General features: G+C 50.3%; 10 protein-coding genes across 10 annotated transcripts; 3 read left to right on the top strand and 7 right to left on the bottom strand.

Moving 5' to 3' along the window:
- Positions 1-389: 389 nt before the first annotated feature.
- On the top strand, positions 390-1,786 carry A1O9_10708 (uncharacterized protein; the record flags this gene model as incomplete). The annotated part of the gene is made up of 3 exons (XM_013400396.1): positions 390-776; positions 868-1,393; positions 1,464-1,786. The coding sequence occupies 3 exons, from the start codon at positions 390-392 to the stop codon at positions 1,784-1,786; spliced, it is 1,236 nt and encodes a 411-aa protein (XP_013255850.1).
- Positions 1,787-3,019: 1,233 nt separating this feature from the next.
- Positions 3,020-3,508, bottom strand: A1O9_10707 (uncharacterized protein; the record flags this gene model as incomplete). The annotated part of the gene is made up of 1 exon (XM_013400395.1): positions 3,020-3,508. The coding sequence occupies one exon, from the start codon at positions 3,506-3,508 to the stop codon at positions 3,020-3,022; it is 489 nt and encodes a 162-aa protein (XP_013255849.1).
- Positions 3,509-4,848: 1,340 nt separating this feature from the next.
- On the top strand, positions 4,849-8,469 carry A1O9_10706 (uncharacterized protein; the record flags this gene model as incomplete). The annotated part of the gene is made up of 2 exons (XM_013400394.1): positions 4,849-5,002; positions 5,054-8,469. 2 exons carry the CDS (start codon positions 4,849-4,851, stop codon positions 8,467-8,469), a joined length of 3,570 nt encoding a protein of 1,189 aa, XP_013255848.1.
- Positions 8,470-8,855: 386 nt separating this feature from the next.
- A1O9_10705 (uncharacterized protein) lies at positions 8,856-9,824 on the bottom strand (the record flags this gene model as incomplete). The annotated part of the gene is made up of 1 exon (XM_013400393.1): positions 8,856-9,824. One exon carries the CDS (start codon positions 9,822-9,824, stop codon positions 8,856-8,858), a length of 969 nt encoding a protein of 322 aa, XP_013255847.1.
- Positions 9,825-11,243: 1,419 nt separating this feature from the next.
- A1O9_10704 (uncharacterized protein) lies at positions 11,244-11,945 on the top strand (the record flags this gene model as incomplete). Its single annotated transcript, XM_013400392.1, has 1 exon — positions 11,244-11,945. The coding sequence occupies one exon, from the start codon at positions 11,244-11,246 to the stop codon at positions 11,943-11,945; it is 702 nt and encodes a 233-aa protein (XP_013255846.1).
- Positions 11,946-13,308: 1,363 nt separating this feature from the next.
- On the bottom strand, positions 13,309-14,191 carry A1O9_10703 (aconitate hydratase 1; the record flags this gene model as incomplete). The annotated part of the gene is made up of 2 exons (XM_013400391.1): positions 13,309-13,695; positions 13,760-14,191. 2 exons carry the CDS (start codon positions 14,189-14,191, stop codon positions 13,309-13,311), a joined length of 819 nt encoding a protein of 272 aa, XP_013255845.1.
- A 260-nt stretch (positions 14,192-14,451) lies between these two features.
- On the bottom strand, positions 14,452-14,985 carry A1O9_10702 (aconitate hydratase 1; the record flags this gene model as incomplete). The annotated part of the gene is made up of 1 exon (XM_013400390.1): positions 14,452-14,985. One exon carries the CDS (start codon positions 14,983-14,985, stop codon positions 14,452-14,454), a length of 534 nt encoding a protein of 177 aa, XP_013255844.1.
- Positions 14,986-15,774: 789 nt separating this feature from the next.
- Positions 15,775-16,242, bottom strand: A1O9_10701 (uncharacterized protein; the record flags this gene model as incomplete). The annotated part of the gene is made up of 1 exon (XM_013400389.1): positions 15,775-16,242. One exon carries the CDS (start codon positions 16,240-16,242, stop codon positions 15,775-15,777), a length of 468 nt encoding a protein of 155 aa, XP_013255843.1.
- A 1,357-nt stretch (positions 16,243-17,599) lies between these two features.
- Positions 17,600-19,336, bottom strand: A1O9_10700 (uncharacterized protein; the record flags this gene model as incomplete). Its single annotated transcript, XM_013400388.1, has 2 exons — positions 17,600-18,548; positions 18,627-19,336. 2 exons carry the CDS (start codon positions 19,334-19,336, stop codon positions 17,600-17,602), a joined length of 1,659 nt encoding a protein of 552 aa, XP_013255842.1.
- Positions 19,337-20,177: 841 nt separating this feature from the next.
- Positions 20,178-22,331, bottom strand: A1O9_10699 (uncharacterized protein; the record flags this gene model as incomplete). Its single annotated transcript, XM_013400387.1, has 1 exon — positions 20,178-22,331. The coding sequence occupies one exon, from the start codon at positions 22,329-22,331 to the stop codon at positions 20,178-20,180; it is 2,154 nt and encodes a 717-aa protein (XP_013255841.1).
- Positions 22,332-22,483: the final 152 nt, after the last annotated feature.

The following is a 22,483-nucleotide window of genomic DNA, read 5'->3' as shown; positions in this document are numbered from 1 at the left end:
AGGCATATATTCGAGAATACTAGATTTAGATTGATTGATCATCAATAGAGGAATCGCTTAGAGAATTCTGGCTAATACACAAGTTCCACCGCCACGCAACCGTATGTCGGTACACTATAAATGTCTCAGCGATGGCAAAGCTACACCGAATGCTTTCCCTAAATGGTCTTCTAGGTTGATATAGTATCGAGTTCTCGACACATGCCGTTGGAGAACATCAAGTCGTGTGGGGTATGGGGTAAGGCCGAATTAGGCGGGGTAAGATAAATAGCCAGAGGCTCCCAGAGTATAGAGAACGGGAAAAGTTCTCAATTAGATTTGATCTATCTATTTGGTCTTTTGGGAAGGAGTAACAATTGAAGGTCCATATAATCGAAAACGTATTGGCAATGACAGCCCCAATAGACTGCGAAGTCCTCGTCGTGGGTGCTGGGCCCGTGGGGCTTCTCACCACACTCCTACTCGCCAAAGCCGGGATCAAGGCGATCCTAATCGAAGGTCTGCCAGATATCGACGACTCGCCGCGCGCAATGGCCTACGGTGCAGCGGCGATAGTTGAGCTGGAGCGAGCTGGAATCGCGGCCGATGCGCGCAAGGTTGGCATGGAAGCCGAGGACTACGATTTCCACCTGCGGTGGATCACACTCGATGGGAAGCTGGTCGCGCAGTTCCAACCCGAGGATAGGATTCCGGGGTCCTTTGATCCCCTTATCTGTGGCCAGTATGCACTTGCAAGAGTCATGCAGCGGCATCTTAGTGAGCTTGGTTGCGCACAGGTATGTGGATGTGATGCTGTTTTGATTTGCATTCTCACCGTCTGTCTATTATTGGATCAGGGATATCTAAACTCATGTGTCGCGGACATAGATACTATTCAACCATAAACTGAGCGATATAAAGGAAACCGACGACGGCGTGATAGCGATCGTCGAGGCTGGAGACAAGGTGAAAGAGTTTACAGCAAAGTATCTCGTCGGCAGCGACGGCGGGCGGTCCAGCGTCCGTCGGATCCTCGATCTAGGCTACGAAGGCTTCACGCTCCCGCAGTGGTTGGTGGCATGTAACGTCAGGTATCCCTTCCGAGAGCACGGCTTCGAGCGAGGACAGTTCATCATCCACCCGGAACACTTCTGCCTGATCGCCAAGATCGACCCTACCGGTCTATACCGTGTGTCGTACAATGAGCAGGAGAATCTCACCAAGGAGGAGGTCCTGGCAAATGTGCACCATAAATTCAACGCGATATTCCCGGGACCGAAGCCACTTTCGAGGGATGCGTATAAGATTGAGAATATCAGCCCCTACCGGATACATCAGCGCAGCGCGACTTCATACCGGAAGGGGCGATCCCTTCTAGCGGGGGATGCAGCACACGCGTGCTCTCCATTTGGAGGTAGGCGAACTTCTGTCCCCGATTTCTAACCAGGTCTGTGTATAAATGTACTAAATATTCAATTGTACAGGAATGGGCCTGACAGGAGGAATCTGTGATGCAGGCGGGCTCGCAGATTGCCTGATCGGAGTGCTACGTAAAGGCTGCGCGGACTCCTTGCTCGACAAATACGCCGAGATTCGCAGGCAGAAGTACCAGGAAATCACCAACCCCGTCAGCTACGGCAACACGTGTGCCTTGCGAGACACGGACCCAGAGACAGCAAGGTCTGCAGAACCGTTTCGAACCATGAATACCTCACCAGAAGCTCGGAGGGTGATGCTAGAAAAGGCGTACTTTCTCGGGCGAGTTTTTTCCCCTTCCGATGGAAGTATTATATTGGAGAATGACTGATGATATCTAGGCATGATTTCCGGCAGTACTGGTCTTCAGTTAACAAGTAAGATTTCACGATATCTGTCTGGAGAAATCACGGCGTCTATGCAGAGTTGAGGGGGCTAGAGTACGTCCAGGGATAGAGCGCTCAGCGGTTTCGCTAAAAGGCTGTCTGACTGACCAAGTGATCCAGGCATCTGAAGACGAAAGCATGATTCATAGTCATGGTGGATCCCAACTCTTTGAGCATTTGCCGATTCAGGTGTTGTTAAACGAGTCTTCAGCACGCGTCAATGAGCACTTGGACGATGAGTAGAAAATGGGTCCAAGAGCAGCAAGACATGCGTTAATCCCCGGAGCGGACCGGGCCACCATATAGTTTGGAATAAAGAAGAACGTTATTAGGCATATAGATCCTTGCCAGGACGCATAGTATTGCGGATTGTAACGGCGGGGTTTAGAGTAGCAGAGTAGGGGTGGAAGCAGGGGGAATTACTTCCGAAGAGTCTTGATTATCACCAAGGTACTAACTAGATAATTGATTGGACGCCGATTGAGGCAGCTTCTGACGACGAGGGCAGTTTTCGGATCGCACACACACGCTTTCGAAGATGTGGTGTCTATCAGAGATGTATTTCGTTGTAGTTGACTCAAAATTCGTTTCATCTTTTACCTCAAGCTTGCTTCAGCTTCAATATGATGCACATCCGTTGATATTGCAGCTACGTCCTCCATGGAAACTTCAGCAGCACAGCCGTGATAGAACTCGCTTTTACTGCCCCTTACAAATGCCTATGTGCATGTGCATTGCCGTCTGTCTAGTCTGCAGATCGTTTTCACTGTCACATGCCAATTTGATCACGTGCTAAGCAGGCATTTCGCATCAGAAGTATTTGTCCGCTGGCTCAAACTTGAACTTTGTGGCGGTTGAGAGTTTCGTTTTACTTCTCTTCGCTCTCACTTATGGAATAGTATGCGGTGCTGCCGAAACGTGCTCGTGCTGCTGTAGCTGTTTAATCGTATGCCCGATTCTTTCCTTCAGAAAATGTCACCTGGAGAGAAGTCATCGTCCATTCGAGCTCATTCGATTGGGGGAAGTGCAGATGAAGAAGAAAGCTAGAACCGTCGTGAAGCTTGAGTCAAGATAGTCTAGCGATGGCGTGCAACCTGGCTGTTTGCAACTGTAAGTAGACGCAACAATTCGGAATAGTTGCAAGTTGCAGCACGTTCAAGGAAGGTTCGAGCAACCAGTCATCCAAAACACGAGAACCTTTTGAGACCATTCTTCTTCGGATCAGTAACTTTTCGATTCATTCGCAAGTCTGTAAACTTCTCGCCGTTTGGTCCGACTAGGGCGGCATACTCGTCTGGTGGTGAATTAGCAGCCACCAGGGTTGGTCTCTTCCGAGGTGTAAACATTGCGGCGTAGGCATGAAGCTTAGTAACTGGACTATCCTTGTTACTGAGAGAATAGGGAATATCCGGAAGGACAGAACCGCTATTCTCATCAATGGCCCCTAAAAGCGTTTGTTGCGGTGAAGATCGGCGGGATTGGGGTCTTGTGTTACTGTACAAAAGAGCTGATGGGCGGCTTGGTTTTGGAGATGCGATTGGCACGTTTGTAGGTGATGAGTTGGCAGTTTCGTATGTACTTGAGGACGAGTCGCTTGAGAAAGAATCCGCTGATGGCCGAGTATCATACTCTGGAATGATAGTTGGTACGTGCTTGCGGGTAGACATGGTGTTCTCAGTGATAGTGATGGTGATTCACCTGAGTACCAATTGATTCTGTAAGCTCATAGCGGTAGATTCAAACAGAAATTAATTTGGGATGAACAAGGCAAAGGACTTGAGGAGCAATGGTGCGAAGGAGTAGGTGCGAAGAACTCTAGCCTCTATGCAGGTCATTTGAGGAACTCGGGCCCTGCTAGGCGATTGATGGCGACTTTCTGCCTTTTGGAACATCAAGCTGAAACTGGGGATTTATTACCCTAAAGATTCCTCTTGATAATGTCGATCTGCAAACCAGCGTCCGAGTGTCACACCATGGCACTTGTCGGTAAATACATCACGGGTACGATGCATGACGATGCTTGACGATTGGATCCCTGGCCTCTCCCAGACCCGAAAGTCCGCCCAGAGCAAGAAACCCTGTCGTACGGCAGTGCTCCCCGGAAGCGAAAGATGGGGCGCCAATTCGCCTCCCTCCGATCCCTTAAAAGGTTCTTGCCGACACAGTGGCTCGTCATTGGACTGGTCTCTCAGTAAAGTACACAGCAGTGTTGGAGTTTAACATTTGTGGCTTGCTGATGACGAAAATGGCTGGTTCCCCAAAGAGGGTGGCGGTCGATTAGACGCTTGGATGAGTAGTCGCACGCTAACTGCTCGGTGCGAGAGATCAATGGAAACTTAACATCAACTTATGTATCTCTTACAAAGTAGTCACACCGGACCGGCCCAGGCCCCAGGCCTAAAATCGAAATTTAGAGGTTTAAGCATGTTGAGAAGTCCTATGTACGGAGTGCCCAGTAGAGTCAACGAGACGTATGTAGTCGGTAGTTGGCCATCTTGTCGCGACGCGTGTCGACCGATCGACATGACGCGACGTGTCAGCATGAAACTGGCAGGAGCAAGTGCCTCCTTCATTGTCAGTGTACGGGTGGTGTTCGCCGTTCCTTCCTTGGTGTGCACCTACCCAGCGTCCGTAGTTTCTGACGCGTTGCTCATGACCCCACGTGATCTGGACTATCAGTCCTGGCACCGTCTACCCAAGTGATGGGCCGACTGACCAAGAGGACCTCAACCAAGGTGAGCAATCTTCCAAATCTAAAAAGACCCTCTCGTGTCCCACGTCCTTGCTTGGAGGCAGGCCGATCTTGTGGGGAAGAGAAACTCTTGAAGGATGCATTTATACTCCACCGCAGCTGTGATACGGTGGGTCATTAACCCAATATCGACCTCGCCTATGGATGCCTGCGACCTTATTGAGCCTTGAAATGTACAGCCTGCTCTTCCCAATGGGACCACTTTTCCCCCAAGGTTGTTTCTCCCATGATTATCGCCATACACCTCAGCACGGTATGTGTGCTGCAACTGAGCAACCCCCCACCAAACGCCGACGCCTGTCTCCGCCAGAACCCGGTCCGTACGTTCTGCGCAATGTCCTCGAGGATGTTCCACTAGACACCGAAGACGGGCGACAGGACGTTTCGATTACGTGCGTCGAGTACTGGAGTAGGTCGGAAGAGCATTGATTCCAAAGAGCTGGCGCTCATATTGTCCTAGATAACAACTTGTACATCGGAACCTCGGCGGCAGAAATCCTCCACCTTGTTGCAATACCCTCCGATGATGAAGATGACGCCGCTTCTGTCACCTTCATCCTTGCATCGCGACTTCAGCCCAGCGGCCATGCTGCCTCCAATGACTCGGACGCTGCCCCAGGTATCCAACAGATCCTGGTTTTCCCAGGTCCATTGAAAGCGTGTGTCCTATGCAACGGAGTAGTTTCATTTTATTCACTTCCCGAGTTTAGCCCAGCGTTTCCAAATAGGGAGCCCACCGGAGTGCAATGGATCGGTGGACTAGACGAAAATGAGGACAAGGAGAACCCGGAAGGCCCAGTGGTCATGATTGCAAACACTAGACGCATTCTACAGGTCAGAGTTGGCGATAGGTTGAGGGCAATCAAGAACAACATAGAGTATCCCGGTTGTTTACGGTCCAGCAGGCGAGAGACCATCGCTTGCGTTGCCGACGATACTAGTTATGCTCTACTAGAAGTCGAACATCAGCAGAAAATTCCCTTATTCCCTATATCATCGCAGCCTCAGGTGGAAGAGATAGCTCCCACTCCTAGCCGATCTCCTGCCACTTCTCCACCCCCTGCTGATGCAGGCCATGGGAGAAGCACAAGCATGGGAAATCTCATTGGCACCTCCAGCAACCGTCGTGACGAATCCCAGACTCGAGGGCCTACATCTCACCAGCTTGTACCGTCTACTTCAAGTCCTAACCAAGGAAGCCGAACGCAGTCTCCAGCTCCCACTTCTGCCGCCACGGACGCCGATGGAAGTCCAAAACCCCGTCCACGAGCTGCAACCGATAGCACTCCTGCAAAGACTGCCGGCTCGGCCAGTCAGAATTCGTTGCAAATGCTCAAACCTCATGTCCTTTCCCCGTTTCCCAGTGAGTTCATGCTAACGACAGGCACTGCTGAAACAGAACCAGGAGTGGCTATGTTTGTGAACTTGGATGGAGATGTTGTTCGTGGAACAATTGAGTTTGAAATATACCCAGAAGATCTTCTGGTGGACAATTTCTCTGTCCCAGAAAATCCCACTGGCCCATTGCCGGACGGTGAAGGTCAAATTGTATTTGCACTCATAAGGAAACCTAAGGAGCAGGATGTTGTTAGAGGTCTTGAGGTCCAACAATTACAAAATGCTGCGGAGCTTGTTCATCCGAAAACATGGGTACATTTACCTGAAGTGAAGTCTTCAAAACCGCCAAAGGCTGGTCTGCGTCACACTCTCAGCAGCCATTTGTACTGCTTTCGAATTGCGAGAGATTTACTTCAACTCGTCCCATTATCTCTTGGGCCCCTGAGATCACGGCAGGAACAAGATCCCAGGACGCAATCTGCCGTTGAGCAGCTCGAGCAGGAACGGGCACTCTTCGAAAGTGTCTCAACTTTAACGCCGGTCGAGACATCAGTTGAACTAGTGACCAAGCGAGCTACGGAAGAACACAAATTTGCAAGTCGTCTAGGGAGGGCGTATACAAAGAATCTGGTATTCCAGGGAAGAGGTCTATTCATGATCCTCCAGAATCCATTAATCTCGCAGCTGGAGTATCGATTGGCACAGCAAATGGTGGATGGAAGCTTTTTGCATGTCAAACCCAGCAACATATTTGGCTTTTTAGCGAGTATTCATGGCCGTGAGCCGAAGGACGAAACTGAATTCCTAACGCTCAACTACATTAAGCAGAAAGCCAGCCTCATACTCTTCTTATACTTGCAGTCGCATCTGTCAGCAGTCGATATCCTAAGAGCCGTGGAGAACACCTTGCACGATGGTGGTCTTGATCCACGAGTACCACTCCTGCTCCTCCCACCCTTGGCGGCAGAAGTTCTGTATGGTGCCGAAGGTATTTGGCTTCACCAAGGAATGACGGATCTTCTCCAAGGCTTTGAGCATAAGATCTCAACTTTCGAGGATGCTCCCATTGACTTCTGGATGATGATCCGGCATTTCTTAATGCTCTGGCAGGAAAAACGAGGCTATGGGAGCATCACTGACGAGAAACATGTCTTCGACTCTGTGGATGCTGCACTGTTGCACGTCTTGCTCCACCTCGATCAAGCTCTACCAAGTGACAGTGGTGCTCAAAAATCGGTCAGAACCAAGCTGAACAACGTCGTTGATCACTGGAAGGGTGACTTCGATCGAGCAGCCTTCCTCTTAGAGAGATACAATAGATTGTTTGTGTTGAGTCGGCTCTATCAGAGCAAGAAACAAGCCCGCGATGTTCTGGCCACATGGAAACGCATAATTGAAGGCGAGAAAGATTTTGACTATGGTGACAATATTGGCTTTGTGGAGGGACAGTTGCGGCGGTATTTGATGATGATCCGAGATGCGGAATTGGTCCAAGATCATGCTCTCTGGTTGGCTCAGCGCAATCCCAAACTTGCTGTGGAGATCTTGACCGATGATGGTGCACGAGTCAAGTTCGATCCCCAACAGGTAGTCACATTGCTTAAACAGCGGGCACCAGGAGCAGGTCAACAATACTTGGAGCATCTTGTATTTGGCAAAGGTCTAGATAAGTATGCTGACGATTTGATCGGCTACTATCTTGATTCTGTCCTCACAGTACTGGAAGAATCAGAGGCAGCACGGACGTCACTGGCAGAAAGCTATTCCACCTACCGAGCGCTTGAAACCCCGAAACCTACTTACCTTGATTTCATCAATCAAAACGCACCGCCAGAGCAGTGGTGGCGATCGCGGCTTCGTCTGCTTCAATTACTGGGTAGTGGCGCTTATGCCAGTACTAGCACATCAGGTAAAGATCTCACATACTCGGTCCCGATAGTGCTGGAGCGCATGGCGCCATTCTCCTCTTACCTGGTATCCGAATCCATCATCCTCGACGCTCGACAAGGCCGGCACAAGGAAGCCCTTCGATTGCTGACCCATGGTCTCGGCGACTTCGATACCGCAATCCGCTATTGCTACTTTGGTGGGCCCGCTCCTCCGCATTCACAAACAATTGATGCCAGCGCACTTCCATCTCGCGAGCAGCAATCTGAGCTCTTCGACTTTCTCTTTCACGAGTTCATCAACATATCAGATGTTGAAGACCGTCTTGAGCGCACGAGTCATCTGCTGGGCAAGTTCGCGACTTTCTTCGATCCACTGTCAATTCTTCAGGATGTCCCTGATTCATGGAGCGTTGAAATGCTGTCGGAGTTCCTGGTCCGCAGCTTCCGGGCCGCAACTACGGAACGCAACCAGGCCATCATCATCAAGGCGCTGAGCGCTGCACAGAACCTGCAGAAGCAGGTCGAGTTCATTGAGGCATGCGAGAAAATTGGTGCAAGCTTCGATAGGGACGGGGGAAGTGGTAGATCTGGCACAATCAATGGTACTATCGCCGACGTCGAGATGGATCTTGATGTTCGAGTTTCTTGACATATTGTGAGATGGCGCAGATACGAGGTACCACGAAACAATGAAATCATGGTCCTTTCTTTCGAGCATTAGATTAAACATTAGTGTCGGCAGTGGCGACGAATGTAAAGAGAGCTTCGTCGAGTCACACTGACCGCCTAGGGGGTTATCTTTTCGTGCGAGTAGATTACTTTCAACAAAAGAACAAGAAAACAAGAATGAAGAGAAGGGGAACGCTGTACAACACTGTTACCTGCTCAACGCTTGCTCGCTTTCCAGAAACAGCAGCCCAACATGAGAGAGAGAAAGGAACGCCTAGCCATGAAGAAGGTAACCCGTCCCACGCTGCCTCAGAAAACGCCACGTCATGTAGAAAAGGCTGCCGAAAAAGAGACGCGTGGTGAGTGTCAGCAGCATCGCCCACCACCGCGGGACGGCGGTCTTCGAAACACATCCTCCCACTCCGTCAAGCCAGACAAGAGACCGTTGCGCTGTCTCTTGCCATGGCGTCTGCGCAACGTGCTAGCACCATCGTCACCGCCCGTCATGCCACTGCGCACGCTCGCGCCGTCCCCGTATCCACCGCCGTCGCCGTACTGGATCCCGCTAGTTGGGTCGTCCGGGTCGATCTCACCGAGCTCAATCTTTGTGAGAATCGTGCGGCCCAGCCGATTGAATAGCTCGTCGACATTCTCTCCCGTCAGTGCCGACACCTCCATCGTCACGGGGACAAGCGCCTTAGATGCCCATCGTGATGCGAGATCGCTGCTGACTTCGCGGCCTTCCGACGAGACCGTCGCCGTCCATTTGTTGCTCGTGCCGCTTAGGTTGATCGAGTCTCCACGCGACCGTGTCGTCCCTGCGCTGGTGCCTCCACCGGTGTCGTACGGCAGAAACGACTGTCTACTCGAGGTGCTCGACGGTGTAGCGCCCGCAGTCTCCGACGGCCGCTGCGTGTTTCCACTGATGTGGATATTCTGCCGTTGACTCCCATCTGATAAGTCGGCCTTATTCCCCGCCAATATCACCGTCAGATTCGGACTCGCCAATGCCCGTGCGTCACTCAGAAACGTTGGCAGCGCATTGAAACTCGCAAGGCTCGAGACATCGTAGACCAGGATCGCCCCCGCAGCACCACGATAGTAACTCCGACTGACGCTGCGAAACCGCTCGGTGCCCGCGGTATCCCACAACTGGAGTTTTATCCTGCGGCGGGTGGCGCCAGAGCCGATCTTGACGATTTTGGAGGAGAACTCGACGCCGATGGTCTGTGACGAGAGCACCCGCCATTCGGCCTTGACGAACCGATGCAGGATGCATGATTTGCCGGTGCCAGAAGGCCCGATCAGGACGACTTTCGCTAGGTAGTCGTACATACTTCCTAGTTCCTGCAGGCAAGAAACGATATGTGTCAGTTGATTATGCCGGGAATGCAGCCTGGGGGGAGGAAGGGGAAAGCGCCCATACATACCTGATGCGAATCGGGCACGGAACTGATATCGGACGCCGCTGACATCCTTCTCGGACGCGCCATGTCGTATCGTCGTTCTCGCTACGTCCCAGAGCCTTGCTGGCTGGCTACGGCGGGATTATGCTTATCGTATCCTTATGGTACGGTGAGAGAAGTGGTGCTGGCCATAGAGAGCAGGTGGTTAGTGGTCAGTGGTGCTCAGCGGTCACCCTGTCTTGCGACTGCGCCCGCGACGCGGCATGTCGTCCAGCGCCAATCATTTGCGGCGGCCCTGGATAAGGCTATCTCGGATCGGAGTTTCTGTTATTCCGGTATGCGCCGAAAGTCGACAGAGTGGAAGTCGCGACTGGGTCCAACAAAAGACAGCATCGCTGCTTCCACCTTCCACTTTGTAAGGCAAGATTGACGGGTTGCATTTGAGTCGAAGAGAGCGCCATATTCAAACCATCCGTGGATCGATCACCTATATGTGTATGCCATGATTTTGTACAATTTGCACTGAATGCCCCTGCTTCATTGACGCCATCAGGCACTGTAGGGGTAAGTGGCTTCATTGAGCACGGTCAGCTGTCTCGACTTTGATGAAGTGATCTTGACAGGCCTTCCTGAAAAACTGAGCTATCAAAAACCGTCAAAGCAGAGCGGACAGGGTTTCTCAGAGGACTGCTCTCAATACGCCTTGTCCAAGGGACATTGATTGGTAGCCGCTACCCGGATTGCCCCAAGCGTGTGTCTTCTGTCCGTCGGATCTATCCGATCAGCACCACGATTCACCCATCTTTCTTTGTTCTTGCATTCGTATAGATTACATTTATTCAAAGTTGTCAATGAACATCACTGCAATATAATCCCAACAAGAAGTGTGCTCAGAGCTGGCACCCCCTAGAACACAGAACAAACTTCTAGCCCCAAAACAAGATGTCGAACGCACTGGCGATCCTGGTTCAGGCAGCTTAGAGTCGATTGTATGGGTACGAGAAAGTTGGCAATTAATTCTCAAAGGCAACTTTCAATCTCATCTAGTTTACGATCTCAGAACCGGTTACCTACAGCCTACTACCGTGGTGGCACTTCCCGGGCCGTCTTTTTTCAGCTCAAGGACCTTCCCGAGGATAAATCCAAATGGAATTCGATCTTTCTCGGCGTGATTGGTAGTCCAGATCCCAACGGCCGCCAGCTTGATGGTATGGGTGGCGGTATATCAAGTCTCTCCAAAATATGCGTGGTCGGACCCTCAACCCGTCCAGATGCCGATGTCGACTATACTTTCATTGCCATTAGAGTGAAGGACACTGAAGTCGACTTCTAAAGCAACTGTGGAAACATGACAAGCGCCGTAGTGCCTTTTTCTATTGACTCTGGGCTCTTCGCAATCAATGGCACCGCAGGACAAGCTACGGTCAAAATCCACAACACCAATACCGGCAAAATCATCCACTCAACACTCACAACCGAAAATGGAGAATCTTCAGCTCGAGGTGGATTTGAGGTCGATGGCGTATCAGGCGAGGCTGCGCGCATTCAACTGGACTTTCTGAACCCTGCAGGGTCGAGAACAGGGAAACTGCTCCCGACGGGGAGCAAAATAGATGAGTTCGATGGAATACGGACATCTTGCATTGATGTTGGAAATCCTTGCTGCTTTGTACAGGCTGAGGAAATGGGTGTTGATGGAGGGTACACTCCAGATCAGATTGAACAGCATCCAGATCTGCTTCGACGACTGGATTCCATTCGAAGACAAGCCGGGGTCAAGATGGGCCTCGCCAGCTGTCCAGGTGAAGTTCCAGGCAGTGTTCCAAAGATATGCGTGGTCTCACCTAGTGACGATTCTTCCAATGTGGACCTTCGACTTCGAGCCATCTCTGTCGGTCAACCACACAAAGCAGTGCCCATCACTGTTGCGCTTTCTACTACGGCAGCCTCCAAATTGGCAGGTACCGTTGTCCAGGAGTGCGTTTCACCTACTATGGTGGATCCAGCTGGTGTAACTCTCGGTCACGCCAGCGGGACCTTGATGGTCTGAGCTAAATATGATCAAGACGGAGCATTGAGTTTCGCCACTGTATCCAGGACGGCAAGGAGATTGATGGAAGGAACAATCTTTTGGAAGTGAACCTCTGCCTTCCTCGTGGTGTAGGAAAGTATGCTAAAATGGCAACAACCAACGATCAGATGGACAGTTTCTGTGACTAACCATACCTGAGCCTCTAACCATGCACTGCGAGAACACAATTCCGACTACAGCAAGTGCGCATATCGGTGCTAGTAGCAGAATCAGTATGAGTTCAATCATGGCTTAAAATGGAAGCGGTGAACCAGACTTGAAAATGGATGTTAAGGTGTTAACTTCAGCAAAGTGATGGGGGGCTGCAGACGCGGTCAGGCGCATACTTAGACGAAGAGAACCAGTAGGTAACACCGGAGCCACTGAGCACATCATGCGCTTCCCTACATTCGGCTATCCAGAAGATATGAGAAGGCAGCACACCTGATCACATCATTGTGAAAGGGGGAGATGTTACTTGACAGTATGGTCTGGACGAACGACAAAAACTGAACGGGGGTTCTTCCACAAAGCTAAATGCTCTCCAAGGTAATGGAGGCACTCCCTCAGCCCACGGGCATTTACTCTTCAAATTCATTCAGTCCGTGGAGCAACAATACCATCTTCCATAAGCTAGAAACCAGCGTTGCAAGTCTGTCCAGAAGCTTGGCGCCCTGCTCCAGAACGAGGGTAAGATTGGTTCTGGGATAGGACGACTTGCTCATCGATTGACTTCGCCCTGAATTACTAGAGAGAAAGGCCTCAACGAATTCAGGTGTAGACTCATAAAGTCGCTTTCATAATCGCCATCGTTGAAAATTGCAAAAGGACTCAGATCGCGACTTATCAGTGCTCACGACGGATCAATATTGGTTACAAGGTTACAAGGATTCGATCAGTACATGCATCTACATCGTGCATAATGATGCCTCCAGCTCGCGCTTCCTGCAATCATCATAATAGTTTGACGAGTAAATCCGTGAGAGGATGAATTATTTCATGGCTCTTCAAGCTGCGAATGAGCTTGTTCAGGTTGACTTATATCATAACAGACTTCAATTCAGATGTCGTCTTTAACATGGTTCGAAAGTAACAGGTATGATTTGTGACACTTTAAAGATGTTATTTAGAAAACCTTTTGATTACTGCGAATCCTATTTCCGATTGAAGATTCGGCTATCGATGATCGCCCTCGCTCAACCATATTTCCCCCTTGGCCAGGACACTCAGCGGTATCTATCAACAACGTAAAAGTAAGGAATACATGCAACAAACTTCAATGCTGAGAGGACATATCTAGGGTCGCCCCAGTCAGCCCTCCTTGGCTAATGGCAGAGGAAATCTAGGCTATTTCCTTGTTCGAGCAAGCTCTTGCTGCCATCAAATTTAGGGCGCTTCCTGCTTTGAAGTATTCGATTTGTTCATTGTTGAAGGTGTGCTTGACCTCACACTCCCAAGGAGACCCACTTCCGCTGGAAGGGGACACTGTAAGGAAGAGTGATTGCCCTGGAGTCAGTTCTTTCAACTCCAAAATACTGACCTTTTCTGAGGACCCGATGCGCTCGTAGTCTGCCTTGTCGGCAAATGTGAGAGCCAACATGCCTTGCTTCTTCAAATTGGCTTCGTGGATACGCGCGAAACTCTTCGCTATAATGGCGACGCCACGAAGGTACCGTGGTTGGAGAGCACCGTGCTCTCTAGAGGACCCTTTCGCCATAGTTGTGGTTGGCTATTACTACCCAGGGTTGCCCCAAACTCTTATAAGATCGCGCGGTGCTAGGCACGTCGCTCACAGCGCCTGTCAAATGGTTGGTGACAGTATTGACTTTTTCATTCTCAGCGTTCGTTGCCCCAATGATTGTATTGTTGGAAATGTCCTCCAGATGTCCTGGAAAGCGAAACCACGGCCCGGCAGGTGTAATGTGATCAGTCGTACACTTTCCCTTAACTTTAATGAGTATTGAACAACCCTCAAAGTCTTTTCCGGACCATGCTTCAAATGGCTCTAGTTTCTGCAATTGCTCCGACTCAGGGTCGATCTTTATGTCAATCAGACACCTGCCCTCATATGGTGGTGGCGTGTAAACATCGTCCGCATCCTCGTAGCCGTTGAGGGGAAGACGCTCCCCGGTTGGAGGTTGAAATGTGAACTCTTCTCCAGATTCCGTCTCTAAGATATCCTTCGTAGGGTCAAAGGCAAGGTCAGAAGAGAATATCTTGGCCATCACTAGCTCCGGGGGAGGCAAGGAAAATATGCGTTGCCGGATTCGAATCGAGCCGACCGGTGAAGTTGCGGTTGTAGGACGTGATTATTGAATTTTGAGTGCCCTGTTGTGATCAGCTTCCTCACACTCAGCTTATTATCGAGGATGTCATCTCACCTTCTTCATGTCACGCCTGTCCCACGAACCACAACATGGTCCACAGGCGTTTGTGAGCAGAGTACTTTGGAGTCGCTCAAAAACATCCAAAATCCCTGCGCTCTCTAGCGTGGCTCTAGTCTGCTCGCTGCCTGTGACACAAGAAGGTTCATCTTTGGTTTGAGACCAGCATCCAAAGCTTGCTGACCGAGACTTGCAGCCCTCGACATGTCTTCGAAGGACGAATTTGTGCAAGAGCCAATCAAACCTGCCGTCAGTGTGGACGGCCGCGCCTCTTTCGAGACAGCCTGGCCAAATCTAGATATGGGAGTCGACAGATCCGGGGTAAACGGTCCATTAGCTATTGGTTCGAGAGAAGGCAAATCGATCTCAATAATTTTATCGTACTCGGCGCCGTTGTCGGCTCGTAGTTCGCTCTGAGCAAAACGGACACCAATAATGCGAGGCGCGGTCAATTCTAGTGGAAGGTCAGCCATCACGTCTACAGCATCTGCACCACCAACGCCGATTGCAATCATACCCATTCCGCCTGCATTTGGGGTGTGAGAGTCTGTCCCAACCATCATACCGCCAAGATAAGCATAATTCTCTAGGACGATTTGGTGAATAATTAGAGCTCCAGGCCTCCAATATCCCATATTATATCGTTGACAAGCACTAGCTATGAAGTCATAGACCTCACGATGGGCTTCAATGGCGTTCGGAAGGTCCTTTTCACCGCCGTCTCGGCCCACGATAAGATGATCGCAGTGAACTGTGGTAGGAACTGCCAGTGAGCGAGAAAATGGAATTGGCTTTGACTAGTGGAGTCCAAAAACCCTGGCAGGTTTGGACGTTCTCGGAAGTGCGATCATCATGAAGGGCTTGTTGTCTATCGGCGTATATGTACTCCATCTAGGTATAAGTTGGTGATGGGTGCCGTGAGAATAATTACTAAAGGAGAATTCGCGGTTTTAATATTGAATAATTCAATGCCAGGACCGAGGAAGTGAGATTCCAAAGAGGAACAAGGTAATTCAGATGACATTCTTGAGGAGCATCGTGACTATCCAGGGGAAGGCATTTCGGATGGGTCCGATCACATTCATCTACACCTGGTTAGCTCCCGACAAGGCTGAACCGCGGTGGTCTGGCCTGAATACAGGGCCACATTTTTGAGCCCGGACACCGCCAACAATGAAACCCTGATCCAATCTGGAACAGAATGATACATAGTTTAATAGTTTAGTGTGTATATTCTCAAGGATAATTCAAAACGGCTTCTAGGCTCAATCAACTCGTTTAAAGCATTTTATTGCTAAAGGACGTTCGTAATATTCCCCGGAAACATGATTCCATATACAACGCCTGCAAGCATAGTATCCAGCATTTGTGATCCATTATTTCCCCACAGGCAATCTATTTACAGCATCTTTGACTTGGTCGCCTCACCCGACCATGCATATTGTAGCCCAAGAAGCAACACCGATCCGAGGGACGACACCCCGAAATAGAGCCCCCACCCCAGATTCCTTCAGGATAAACATTAAAGTGGTGAGCATCGAGGCATTGGCTGGGCGAGCTGGATCTGCTTTCACTGATTGCATCTCGACTCGCAATACCTGCAATTTCGTCAGTTCTGTGTACAATGGAGAATGAAACTCCAGCAGAGGCATACCTCGAATGGCTGATTCCAGCAGCTTAGCGCCACCAACCGTGGAAGCAGCAATCTTTTCACCCATGTTCAACCTTTCGATTGGCGCCTTGCGCCGAAGTTCCCTAATTTTACCCTCTGCGAGACGTGATATCCCGATCCTTGAAGACCAGCCGGTGATTTGCCGCAGTGCAACAGCATTTACTCTTTTGTTGACACCTCGGATGCCTTTGGCTTCCAAGATATGGAAGGACGTCTCCATGGTTCCGGCCACTCTTCCCCCAGTGGTTGCTGTTTTGCCGCGTGTGATCTCGACAGTTTTCATACACGTCTTCATACCTATTCCTATTAGCTTCCCAGCACCTTTTGAAGGAGTATTTGCATACCCATTGTCAGGTATGATTGGGCAGCTCCACCGGCAATCCTACCAAGTACTCCAGGTACCGCAGGACTGGCACCAAACTGAAATTTGGGCCATTTTTTAACTTCCGTTGATGCCAATATCAGTATTGCTCCTTTTGGTTGAAGCCTCAATCCATGCCCATGGGATCAATCCTTGGTAGAAGGCCGTGAAGCCGCCTCTTGACCAAGTCTTTCGGGCAGCCTCTCGGAGCGTATCTCCTCTATGAGCAGCCACATGGGTTTTCAGAACTTCCATGGGTTGGCCTAAGGAAGTGACCTGGAAAATATTCATGAAAGCCTCCACAACAAGGTTCCTCCATTGAACCGGTCTACGATGCCCCAGAGAGGTGGACCTGACAGATTCCACATTGAGTGGCTTGGTGGGTACAGACATAGTATTCTATAGGAACTGTGACACAATGTAAAAGATCAGACGCTGATAAAGAATATTGAGAGCGACAATAGGCGCTAGCGAAAAGACATTGATCAGAGGCCTAAGTTTCCAAGGAGAGGTTATGCCGGTTGTCGGATGCATCCGAAATCCTAGAGTGGTAAAGGCCAATATCTGCTGGATCAGGTCCGCTTATTGTGTTGCTGTGGAAAAGAAGTCCATTCCGAAGGACGACTCCCAGTCGAAGCCTTGAGCAAAAACATCTCTCCATGCCCCATCCACGCTGGGTGTTGATAGAGGATCTATTAGAAAAACATCACCCTGTTGCCATAAGCTGTCTGTTGTCCCTAGGTTTGTTTGTGCTGTCGCTTTAACTGCAGTTGACGTGTTCTGTGACTTCAGCCCAAACCAAGACAAGAATTCCACATGAACCTGATCATTGGAAGACTGAGGGCAGTCAAAAAGTGCCAACGTAGCTTTTCCAGTCTATTCACGATACCGAAACAACCTAAACAATGGCTCTGATATGTATCTGTTCATCATGACATGCCGAGAAGACGCTGACAATATTCCCAGACGTCTTACCAGCAAGGCAAGTTGCCTCATTATTATTTCTATCATATCAAAAAGCATTTACTCTGCGATCGGGCATTGGCTCCTCCTCATATTCCCGCTATCTCCCCGGTGACGAAGTACAACGCGAACTCACGTGACTCTGGGACTATTGGTGTCAGAAGCCACACGAATTGGAATAAATGAGACGAAATAGAAATATAATTATCCTATTTTATTTGCGACTCCTGCTTCATCACTTCAGTCTGGCATATCAATGGCCTAAGAAATCATATATAGCTTGGAATTTGGCGCAACCAGCATCGACCGCGTCCGTCTCCTGCTGGGACAGTGCATTGACTAGGTTGCCGCTGGTGTCTGGCCCATCTTCTGCACGAACGCCGCCACCTAGTTCTGCCATAGCTGTGGGCACCGTTGGCCACGGCGGCCTGCCCGAGCCGTAAGGATCTTTCGCAAAGTCCGTCCAGACCTTCCCCAGGTATGTGCTCAATTCGCGCTGGAAGGCTGTGGAGCCCTCTTTGGGATATGTGCCAAGCACGACGCCAATCTCAGAGGCGTGGTAGACCCCAGCGTCCTCGAATATCTGGGTATTCGCAAAGCTGGCGTTGTAGTAGTAGCGATAGCTGGGAATGCCGGCCTTTGCAGTTTCTAGTGCCACCAGCCGTGCTGGACATTGAAATATAAAGTCCGTGTAAAGCGCGGCGAGCTGCCTAAACATGCTCGAGTAGCCAGGATAAGCTGCCAAGAGACCAGAGACTTCGGCATCCGTTGCTAATGGGAAAAGGCCCCGGACGAACGCAGTCGCATTCGTGGCATTGACGGAGTACAGGCGGCCCTCATGGGCGTTGGAGCCTCCGAGGATGGGTACTCTGGCAATCTTAGAGTATGATGCTTTGGAACTCAGTCGGTCGGAACGAGCTAAATAATTACTGGTAACGTTGTCAAAGACTGGAGCCCAGCCCAAGCGGGCGTGCTCGTTATAATCCTTGATTTTGGCCACGTCTACCGCTCGCATGCAGGCAAGGATCTCGGGGGCATTGTTGTCTGCGGCCGTAGAGTTACCACAGCCCATGGCAGCAACCAGAATATTCCACGAGGAGGAGTAATCTGCTGGTACTCCACGAAATGTCGCGGTTCCAGACTCCATGATTGCCGCGTAGAAGTTGAGTGGCTTCGGTGGTGCTGTGACCAAGGCATCGACACTGTCATAGATAGGAACTTGTTAGTGCCCGGCAAGTATTCAAGATTTATAATTTGCGATCTTGTGAACTTTCACTTACCTGAGAGCACCAGCGCTTTCTCCAAAGATGGTGACCTTGGCTGGATCACCACCAAAGGCGGCAATATTACGTCGTACCCAGTCGAGCGCTAACCTCTGGTCCAGGAATCCCGTATTGCGCTCGGTAACTGGCACTTGAGGGGAGCCCGAGAAGCCGTATACGTTTGTGCGATAGTTCGGTACAACCACAATGACATCGTTGTTTGCGGCGAGGTAAGAGCCATCGTACTTCTCCACAGAGTTCGAGCCGTAAAGCAAGCCGCCTCCATACAGCCACACCATGACTGCCTTCGGCTTTCGTACTGGCTGGGGCACGTACACGTTCAAGTTGAGGCAGTCCTCGCTTTCTCCGGCTGGTGGAGGGGGAGAGTTGAACCATTCGAGGATTTTAGTGCGTCGCGGGTCAGGGTAGTTGAACTGTTGAATACACGCTGGTGCATATTGCGAGGCATCCCGCGGTAATTTCCATGGCGCTGGCGGTTTGGGAGCGGCGAATCTCACAGGCTGTGCGCCGAAGGGTACACCGAGGAAACTGTTCAACACCGTCTTAGAAGTGGAAACCGTCGCGGTAATGCCAACAACGACACCTGCGTCAGTCTTCGCAGTGGGACGGCCACCCCAGTTGTTTGATGACTCTGGTCTGGAGAGCACAACGAGAGGGAGTAGAACGAATGACAGAAGGAACGCAACGAGAGGATGAGGTCGCGCCATGTTTGGTGGAAAACTCACCTTGGGTCAGAGTCGAGACACAGCTTGCGAAGCGATCGCTTGAACCGGAGTGTTGGCGTGCAGTATATATACCTATTTCACCAGCGAGATCTTCTTCAAGACAAGCCGCCGTCTCATTTCGAAGTGGAGTGGTTTCCACCTCATGGCCGCCGACCCTGGGGAAGCACTTTTCTTTCATCCTAGGTTCTCTAGGCCTCGAGGAAAAAAAGTACCGAGAAGCACGGCTTGCAAGCAAAATGCGGAGAGTCCGGGAGAATTCAATCTTGCTAGCCAGCCTAAGGCTAGGCTTTTGCGTAGCTCAGATCTAACGGGCACAGAATGATCCAATCTGCGCCGATTTTATATTTTCCTGCCGACGAAGGTGAATCCGGAGAAAGAAACTCCGGTGGAGAAAACCATCCACCGGCAAGCAATCTTGCTAGGGAAAAAATTAGCCTTATGACGAGCGTGGGATAGATCCACCAAACTCCAGGGAATAGACCTTGTATTCTGCGGGGTAGCTTGTTGGCTTCCTTTCGAAGGACTTGGAAGTAGGAAAATGCAAGGAACAGGGACATCCAATTTTAAAATGAAGAAAGGTAACCAAGGAGGATGAATTACTAGAACACAATGAAACCCCTGGCAGTATCAAGTATTCCTCTTAAACCTAAGCACGGAGAACGGTGCACCAAGGACCGAGCAATGGTCCCATATCATTCTCATTCTCATTCTCATTCTAGGAATAGCCAGCGCCACCAGCCGTGCGTGTCCAAGGCCTATCCCCGCACCATTTGCATAGCCTGGTCGCCGTGCCCATTTTGGCTAATGATATGCTTATGCAGAATCAGACCTCAATATCCGCCATTTTGACCTCGGCATAGGCTTCATCGTTTTGGCTTTCTACTTCGAAAGTGGGCGCTATCAACCCCGGAAACCCTGACCGCTCTTGCAACGCAGAGTCGGATCTGTGACTTGAGAATTGCCTGAACGCATGGACAGCTGTTGGCAAGCCAGCCTGTAGACTGCTCTCTTGAGTCTGCGATCTCGGCACAACGGATTGGTGATGCAATAGAGTGATATCGGGCTCGGCGCTTTGATAAGCAGATAGGTCTGGCTCACTTCGAGGGCGTGTCAAAGTCGGCGCACAGACATCTATGGTGTGGGAATTGGCATCCAAATATCCTTCCACCTCTGGGAATTTCGACTGCAAGCCCGGGTCATGGGCAAGAAGAGAGTGAGGATATGATATCAGGGCGAAAGAATCATCAACTCCTAATTGATACTCCAAACTTGGGAAACTATGATGAGTCTGCAACGGAGGTCGAAAGGCTACAGGAGACTCCCAGTGCGGTGTTTGTGATTGCTGAGGTGAGACATACTGACCGTCGTCCTGACCGGGCGAGTGTGGAATGATGGGTGGTTGACTATTGTCAACAGCATCATCTGCAGATACAGCAAGCAAGGCAGAGTAGAGGGCTTCATCGTGTTCATCAACATGTGCCCAAGGCTCATGATAACTAGGAGACATATTCATGCAATCTTGGTCATCGGGCTCGGACTTAATCAGAGGTTTTTGTGAACTCTTGTGCTCTGAACCGAGGCACAGTTCGTTTCCTGGATGTTGGCTGTTCTCTTGGTGCGAATCATCCGTGCCGAGTTGCTCTTGCAGGACGGTGTGGTACTTCCTGTCGAATCTTGCCAATGGTCGATCGTGAGATATAGGAGGTGAATGGGAGCTCCCTGACAAATGATCAAGCAGGCCATAATGCGTGCGTGAGAGATTGGTTTCTTCTTTTGTCAGACGTGGCAACTCAAAGAGATTTGCTTCAATTGGGTGGTCTTGCTGGGAATGTATCTCGAGGCCACTCGGATCCTGGAGTCCAAAATTATTGTGGTCGCTAGTCTCGTGGAGCTGGTCGAAGGATAGGCCGGCACTGATCGAATTGGCAAAGGTGGCAGCCATCTGACCAAATTCAGGGCTTCCATCCTGTTTGAATGGAATAAAACTGTCCCAAGACAGGTTTGGCTCTTCGAGGAAGTGGTCATTTCTGTCAAAGTTAGCATGGATGGGGGAGCCTTCCATCATTGTATCCAGGGCAAGAGGAGGTAATCCCATCTCTGACGCTGGCGGTAGCGGGCTGTTTGTTGCAAGGCGGTGGGGAGGAGCAATGAGTTTTTGCCACGTTGTTGTTCCCACGAATCCAGATTGCGCTTGGGAAAACCTCCAGAGCAGGATTGCCATTCTTCTTCCCGAGTTGTTTCCGTCCGCCCCATCATAACATGCCCAGACCTCCTGCATGATGGTCAAGCTGTGAAAGAACCCTCGGACGTGATCATCCGCTGAATGAATTGCTATGGGATCTTTGGAGTCCTCCGCGAGCTTCTTAATCTCCGTCAGAGATGTAAATGTTGATGCCCACCATCTAGATTGAAAGACAGGTCTGACTTGTCCGTGGGCAGAGATGATGCACTTTTCAAAAATAGCCTCCTGCACTTGCTCTCCATTCTGATACATGTACGTGATGGAGTACCAATTCTTTGGTTCATCGGGTGGAGAGACCTTTGACTTCCAATCTCTAGCGCGGAACTCCAGCTCCAATCCTATCCCGAGCTTGGAGTGACGCGGTGGAAAATTGTCCATAAGCTGAAAGTTTGTGTCAAGCAGTACAATTTCACACCGTGCAGATGGCGAGCCTTCCTCTATGCTGTTCTGTAAATGGGGAAAGGATAGTCGCCAATCAACGAGTTCCTCAAGTGGCATTGGCATTGAAGTCGCGGTCGCGGTTTGTAAATTTGTGTACTTGTGCAAGGCATGCTCAGGCTGGTCTGGAAAGCTCACCCACATCTCAAAATTCATACGATGCAGGTAATTGACGTCGAGTAAATTTGCGAGGTGACTTGTATCCCATTCGGCCTCATCAGCATTTGAGCTGGATCTGTGACGCTGCAGTAGGTGCGCCCGAGCGAGATGTTTCGTGGCCTTTTGTTGTTTGACCATGTGCTCTATAGAATTGTGATAGTATTTGCGGCCATCACCCGTACCCGCTGTTAAGGACAACCGGCTGGGCTTGATCAAGAGATCCCCTGTAGAAAAATTAATTACAAGTGACGGACGGGCAGGAGAGTCTTTACATTCAGGTATCCCTTTGA

Source organism: Exophiala aquamarina (genome assembly GCF_000709125.1).
Source record: "Exophiala aquamarina CBS 119918 chromosome Unknown aczIA-supercont1.14, whole genome shotgun sequence".
In the NCBI taxonomy this organism is placed as follows: Eukaryota; Fungi; Ascomycota; class Eurotiomycetes; order Chaetothyriales; family Herpotrichiellaceae; genus Exophiala; species Exophiala aquamarina.
Note: the sequence above shows the minus strand (reverse complement) of the source record. Positions and strands in the feature narration are given on the sequence as shown.